At 34.2% G+C, this 7696-nt stretch overlaps 1 protein-coding gene across 1 annotated transcript; it reads left to right on the top strand.

Moving 5' to 3' along the window:
* Positions 1 to 5352: 5352 nt before the first annotated feature.
* On the top strand, positions 5353 to 6319 carry LOC133702537 (probable glutathione S-transferase parC). The gene is made up of 2 exons (XM_062126839.1): positions 5353 to 5735; positions 5841 to 6319. The coding sequence occupies exons 1-2, from the start codon at positions 5421 to 5423 to the stop codon at positions 6183 to 6185; spliced, it is 660 nt and encodes a 219-aa protein (XP_061982823.1). The 5' UTR covers positions 5353 to 5420; the 3' UTR covers positions 6186 to 6319.
* The last annotated feature ends 1377 nt before the right edge of the window (positions 6320 to 7696 follow it).

The following is a 7696-nucleotide window of genomic DNA, read 5'->3' as shown; positions in this document are numbered from 1 at the left end:
TAGAACTGGCAGGGGAAAGACTCTTGTGGCATATAAAAAACTTAGATACTTCCCAATCACACCTAGACTGTAGAGGTTATTCATGTCACCAAGGACTCCTGAGCACATGACATGGCACTAATCACATAATGTGGTTGATGGAGTGATGGTACATCCTTCTGACGCTGAAGCATGGAAACACTTTAATAGTGTGCATCCTCACTTTTCAGCTGAATCAAGAAACGTGCGTCTTGGGTTATGTACAGACGGATTCAACTCATTCGGGTCATTTGCTGCTCCTTATTCTTATTGGTCGGTCAAACTCATGGTTTATAACTTACCACCGGGAATGTGTATGAGGTCGGAGTTCATGTTTTTATCTACTATCATACTCGATCCGAGCAGCCCGGGCCGGAATATAGATGCTTGTCTTCGACCGTTGATTGATGAGTTGGCACAATTGTGGTCCTTCAAAACTTTGACTTATGATATATCGAGGAAATAGAATTTTGTTATGAGGGCGGCTTTAATGTGGACTATCATTGATTTTCCAGCTTATGAAATGCTTTCTGGTTGGAGCACGCATGGAAAACTAGCATGTCCATATTGCATGGAAAACAACAAGGCATTCATGCTAACAAACGGAGGTAAAGCTTTTTTTTTTTTTACTTTCATCGTCATTTCTTGCCACCAAATCATAGGTACAGAAAGAACAGAAAAGATTTTTTTGTTAGCAAAGTTGAGAAGGATATTGCATCCCCGTGTCTTTCTAGTGAAGAATTGCATGATGTTGTATCAGAGTACGGTGACATTGTGTTTGATCTTCAATCAGGTAAGCAGAAGTTTCTTGGTTTTGGTTTGATTGGGTAAAGCAAAGTATCTTTTGGGCCCTGAAAGAAAAGTTAAGTGCTACAACGGGTATTTTATCAATGGATATGTGTTCCATACTAAAGAATATGGGCATGGAAGAAAGACATACAATAGCGGTGTTTGTGTTAAGGGATCGACTAGTAGTGAGTTAGAAGTTGACTACTATGGTAGATTAGAAGAGGTCGTCAAACTATTATATCATAGCGAGCAAAATATAGTGTTTTTATTCAAATGTTATTGGTATGACACGACTGACAGAGGAATCAGAGTGGATTCACACTATGGTCTGCTCGAAATCAACTCAGAAGATAGACTCTGCAACGTAAACGATGTCTTTATTTTAGCAAAGCAATGTCAACAAGTTTATTACACATACACCTCTTCCTTTAGAAATGATCGATTAAGAGTTGATTGGTTATCCGTTTTAAAAACAAAACCCAGGGGTCGTGTCGTGGTTGTTCAGGATGAGAACAAAGACACAAGTGTGCGAGATGAAGTCTTTCAAGTTAATGAGTTGGTTGAACCATATCAAGTTGCTCCTTTGATTAACTTGAAAGAAAATTCAAATTTTCATGTTTTCGATGATAGTCTTGTTGATGTTGACGCAGAGGAGTTGAATGTTGTTTTGAACTCTAGCAGACTAGCAAATGTCGATGAAGATGATGATGATGATGATATCCATATTAAAGAATGCGATGAAGGTTATGACTATTTAATTGACGACGACGAAGAAGAAAATTTTGACTAACTTTCATAATGAAGTCATGTGTAAAACATTTTTTTCATGTAATATATATTATGGATGATATATTTTGTAACATGAAATATTTATTTTATAAGTTTGTATTGTTTAGCACTGTTGTTATTGTTTTGTGCGAAGGACAGTTTATCATTTAAGTGTTTGCAGGAAGGTAAATAGGCAATATAAACATCATCTTTCTTGCATACTACACTATCATCGACGTCCATACTAACGGTTTCTAGTCCGTCTGCATTTCACAGTAGCGTCATTGAAAATGCCACAACCATCATTGACGACTTTGCGGACGGATTCCAGTCCGTCGGCAGTTCACAGTAGCGCCACTGGAAATGCCACAACCATCACTGACGACTTTGCGGACAGATTCCAGTTCGTCGGCATTTCACAATAGCGTCACTGAAAATGCCACAACCATTACCGACGACTTTGTGGACGGATTCCAATCCGTCGGCATTTCACAATAGTGTCACTGGAAATGCCACAACCATCACCAACGACTTTGCGGATGGATTCCAGTCCGTCGGCATTTCATAGTAGCGTCACTGAAATGCCATAACCATCACCGACAACTTTGCAGATGGATTCCAGTCCGTCAGCATTTCACAGTACCGTCACTGGAAATGCCACAACCATCACCGACAACTTTGTGGATGGATTCTAGTCCGTCGGCATTTCACAGTAGCCATTTCATCACCGACGACTTTGCGAACGGATTCTAGTCCGTCGGCATTTCACAGTAGCCATTTCATCACCAATGACTTTGGGACGAATTCCAGTCCGTCGGTATTTTGTTGGCAAGTCACAATTACCAACAAAATCACCGATGGACAGTACGAATTCCGAGGGCGGGGCATTAAATGCATCTCTGACCGCATATATTTGCTGATGAAATGACCGACGAACTGCGAAAAATATAGAGGGTAATTAAAAATTATGGTGCGAAATTCAAAACTTACCAACGGAATAATTTAAAATAATATTTTTTTAATGCCCTTCGGTGATTCCGTCGGTAAAACTGTGCTATAAATCCCAGCGACCGCCCTTTAGTTTATTTTTTCATCTGCTCCATTATTCCCCTTTCATTTTTGATTTTTTTCCTCTCATTTCCTTCAAGACTTTTGTTTGTTTTGCTTGTAATCTCTACTTGAATCTTCAGTAAATTAAAAGGTATGTGTTTCCTCTACTTCATTTTACTTTAATATTTTTTTTTTGTTCTAACTATTGTTATTTTTGTTATGTTTTTTTTTGTTTTGGTGTATTTTTATAATGTAGATAAAGTCTTGAAATAAACACATTAGTAAAGTAAGCATATTTCATTCCTAAAGTCTATAGTTTTTTTTTTAATTTATTGAATATATTTTATTGTTTGTATTGCTATAATAATTGAATAATTTGTTGAATTGTAATTGTTATTGTTGAATTTACCTTGTAATTAGTAATTGAATATGTTGGAATAAATTTAATTATTTTCTCTCAATTTTACTCTATTATTGCATGATTTGTGTTTAATTATTTCCATTAATTTTAATTGTTAGTCTAGAGTTTTATTTTTTGAATTTTTTGAATATATTTTATTGTTTGTATTTCCATAATAATTGAATAATTTGTAGAATTTTAATTTTTATTGTTGAATTTACCTTGTAATTAGTATAGATGTTATTTGTATAGATGTTATGTTATATACAAGATTAGTATAGATGGGGTCAATTGGTTGTGGCTATTGTCAATATTTGCAGGTTTGAAAAGTTTGGGTAGTCTTCAGTATAGGGGAGGTGCTACCAAATTCTTTTTAACATTCGAATTTAATTATATAATTATTCGTATAAAAAAATTAAAAATACCTACCGAGGGATTTACCGACGGAATGTATCACCGATGAATTTACAGACAGATATAATCCGTCGGCATTTCACAGAAGCTTGGTGGAAATGCACACTCACTGACAATTTACCGACGGAGAACATCCATTGACCTTTCATCGATAGCTAAAAAATATTTACTATATATGCCACTATCACCGACGGAATAAATCCCTCAATAATGTTCCAATGGGAAGTTTTTTTTGTGCGCAATTTCCATCTGTAAAACCATCGGTAATATTTTTTTTTACCTCCAACCTTAGCGATGGAATACGGTATTACCGACGAACGTTATGTCGACGGACGTTTTCCGTCGGTGATTTAGTTGGTAAAAGAATTACCAACAAACTCTGAATCTTATACCGACGGAATGTGTCCGTCGATAAAACTGTGGAATCTTGTAATGGTTGCTCTATGAAATATTAGGGTGATTTCTTCAATCGAGATTAATAGCGTGTTTGAGATTATGGTTGATGTCGCTTTTCAAAATATTTTTTGCTTGTAAATACATCAAAATAATATTTTTTTTAAAAAAATATTTTTGGTAGAGCATATCAAAACAATTCAAAAATATCAAAAAACGAATTTAAAGCAAAAAAATCCAAAATTTTTTTAAAGAGCTATTGAACCTGTAAAACAAATACTATCTAAATATATTTAAATAAGGATTGTTTCGACATTAGAAATTGGACATATAATTAATTTCCTTGAAATTTGGTTTAGCAAAAGGCTTTCATATTTGGCAATTGAAATTTGAGTGATTTCATTCACAATAATCACACACAACATTGGTTGGAATATATTTAACATTCACTGATGCTTACAATTGGCCTCTTTACAAGTGTTGAAGGGTCTTTCGAAGGAGCAATTTTTGCACTGATGCTTTCTCTCTTTTTTTTTGCTGTCTTTTTTTTCCCGTCATTTTCTTCTCCCCTTTTATTTTATTTTATTTTATTTTGCTTTTCTTTTTCTTTTTCGAAACTTTTTTTCTCTTTTCCTAATTGGGTCTGATAGGTGCTGGTGGAGTCCTACCTTGCCGCGTTTCATATTTGTGGAATAAGTACAGGTTAGTCCTTTAATTTTTCAGTTCTTCTCAAATTAGGATTCTACTTGGATGGCATTTCCTGCAGCCACTAGGAAAGTAAGATATTTTGTTATATTTTACATTAAATCAATAAAATATAACAAAATCTCATACTTTTTAGATTATATATATGATATTATGTGAAATAGATATTTTTTAAAAGATTAATTAATTTGAAGGGTGTCTTTCTAATTATACAAGTATATTAGTATGGAAAGATATTATTTTTTATTATAAATATCAATTTTTGATACCGGCAGAAATAATTAAGAAACCAATTCTCTTCTCTTCCAGCATGCATGGCGGCCACACTTTATACAGGCCAATAGAAATTATTAAGAAGCAGATGAATTTAGACTATATCGGCAGGGGATCAAATTTGTTTTCATGCGGGTCTCCCGAGTAAGATATTCTTGGTGATGTGCGCACGTGTGCCACATAAGTTGCCATTCCTCCATTGATAGTTAATGTAGAATATTTATAATTATTAAATTTATAATATTCAAGATTATTAACTATGTAACTAAATATTATTTAATTACTATATATGAAATAAATATGATTGAGGTTAGCTAATTTTAAAATATTTAAGTGGCATTTTATTTATATATATATATATAAAAAACATTACTCTCATAGTTGCGAGGAGGTTTCCCAGGAAAATCCCAACCTGTCAACAATAATATTGACCATTCTGATGCAAGCAATGACAACAAAAGCGAAGCACCTAGAAGCACAAGGGAAACTGAAAACTCCACAAAGGTCTCGTGTTCTGCTATAAATTCTTGTTTTCGCCTCAGTTCCACATTGCAAATTGAAAAGGGAAACAAATTACTGAGAAAAATCTTTCTTCTTTCCTGTGCAACAAATGGCTAATGAAGTAGTTCTACTGGATTTGAAGGCTAGTCCTTTTGCAGCAAGGGTGAGGATAGCTTTGGAAGAGAAGGGAATAGAATATAAATCTAAGGTAGAGGACTTGAGCAACAAGAGCTCTACTCTTCTCAAGATGAACCCAGTTCATCAGCAAATCCCTGTCTTAATCCATAATGGGAAACCCATCTGTGAGTCAATGGTCATAGTTCAATATATTGATGAAGCTTGGAGCCATAAACCTTCATTGTTGCCTTCTGATCCTTATCGACGTGCACATGCCAGGTTTTGGGCTGACTACATCGACAAGAAGGTAAGTTCCTAGTACTGATCAAAATTTGTTTTCTCTGTCTTACTCTGTTTAGTTTTTGAAAGGAAACATTAATGAAGTATTGACATGCAAAGAGGTTTCGTCCAGATTTATCCTATTGGAAGGAATCTATGGGCATCTGAAGGTGAGGTCAAAGAATCATCGAAGAAGGACTTGATTCAGTGCTTTAAAATCTTGGAAGAAGAACTCGGAGACAAGCTATATTTTGGGGGTGAGAGCTTTGGCTATATAGACTTGGCACTTATTCCGTTCTACAGCTTCTTTTACACCTTTGAGACCCTAGGAAACTGGAGCATGGCAGCCGAGTTCCCTAACCTCGTGGAGTGGGGTGAGAGATGCTTGCAAAAGGAGAGCGTCTCCAAGTCTTTAAGTGACCAAAAGGAGGTTTATGAAGTCGTTTTGCAGATCAAACAGAAACTGGGGATTGAATAAATATATAATACTGCAGATGGAGAGTGTATCCAAGTCCATTCTATTGTGGCATTTTATGTTTTCTTAAATTGTTCTGGAACAGTATTCGGTTGGTTAAGCCTGATAATAATAAAGGGTTCTTGGATATTAAACTCTGATCTTCTAAGCAGGGAAACTTGTTAATTGACAGAACGAGCAATCCAATTACAGATTCAAAAGAATCACCCCGACATGACAGAAAGGACCGGCCAAAAATGGCAAAAAACAACATAATGCATTAGCAAATAACAATTGTTAAGGTTGTAGATTAACTGGTTAGGCTCTAGGTTTGCTCTCTAAAAGTCATTAGTTCAAGTCCTACATATTTCAGGGCCACTGGAGGCTTACATGGTCGTTAACTTCAGGGCCTGCATGGAATTAGTCGAGGTGGGCGTAAACTAGCCCAGACACCCACAGTAATAAAAAAAAACAATTGTTCCTCGCGGTCTTGTTGTGCACAACATCGGACGACAGGTATGGTTCTTGAATCGTGGGGGATTTTCGATATGTTTGAAAAATCATAAAATTATGATTTGAAAGGTTCAGGAGTCGCCACCTAGTATTATAGTCACTAGAAAATCTAATTGTTTACGAGAGTCCAGGTAAGTAGACTAGTTGTGCAAGGGAAAAACTCATCACCCCAAGTTTACCATACCTATAAAACTACATTATTTTTTTGTTTGATATAAACTAAGATATTGTTATGTTTTCTAACCATTGATTTGTCTAATGTTTAAGAAAAATCTTCTTTTATAAGAAAGTCCATATCTTATTAGGTTAAAATCTTAGTCATTCTAAAGTCAAAACATAAAAAGAGAAAAAGAATTGTCTTTTTATTCATTATCAGGAATACATCTTACCTATAATTTTATAATCTCGTATATTAAAAAAATTGATGTTTTTAAAATATAAGACAAATTCTCATGATTTTAATAAACTAGTTGTTAAATTCAAAATGCATGCAAAATAAAAGGACTATTTTTGAAATTTTGAATATGCTTAATTATGCAAATTTGATTTATTTTTTAGAAACTTGGTCATTTGCACACAAATAAAAGTGTATTTTTTTCAAAATAGGAAATTTTTTGTTTTTTTTTTGAAACTTTTTTCTGAAATTTTGAAGAAAAACAATTGTGTTTAATATAGGATCAGTATCTTACAATACAAGTCTACAACCCAAATATTAAATAAAATGGTTGGGAAATAGGTGGGATCCATAAATAATTTAAAATGGTCCTTAAAATTTTTCAGAATTTCTGAAAAATATTTGAGATCTGTTTGGCAAAAACATAAAAAAAAATAAGAAAAGAAACACTACTGGAAAATTAGTAGAACCAAAAATCATAGGCTTAAAAATTGTTTTAAGGTTGTGTTGCGCCATAAAAATAAAATATGGTGTTTTTTCTTTTAAGAATTTTAAGTCAACTAAATGTTGTCTTAGCATAAATGGACTCAGCCCAGCCACATGAGCTAGGCTTCTTGACCCAAAAACC

This window comes from Populus nigra, chromosome 9, assembly GCF_951802175.1.
Source record: "Populus nigra chromosome 9, ddPopNigr1.1, whole genome shotgun sequence".
NCBI classification, from domain to species: domain Eukaryota; kingdom Viridiplantae; phylum Streptophyta; class Magnoliopsida; order Malpighiales; family Salicaceae; genus Populus; species Populus nigra.
This window is presented reverse-complemented; position numbering and strand designations above follow the sequence as displayed.

What these genes read in the sequence shown, in the direction of transcription:
- LOC133702537 (XM_062126839.1), top strand. Translation starts at nt 5,421, where the DNA reads ATGGCTAATGAAGTAGTTCTACTGGATTTGAAGGCTAGTCCTTTTGCA. An exon ending in CTGACTACATCGACAAGAAG is followed by an intron (nt 5,736 to 5,840) that starts GTAAGTTCCTAG and finishes GGTTTCGTCCAG; the next exon opens with ATTTATCCTATTGGAAGGAA.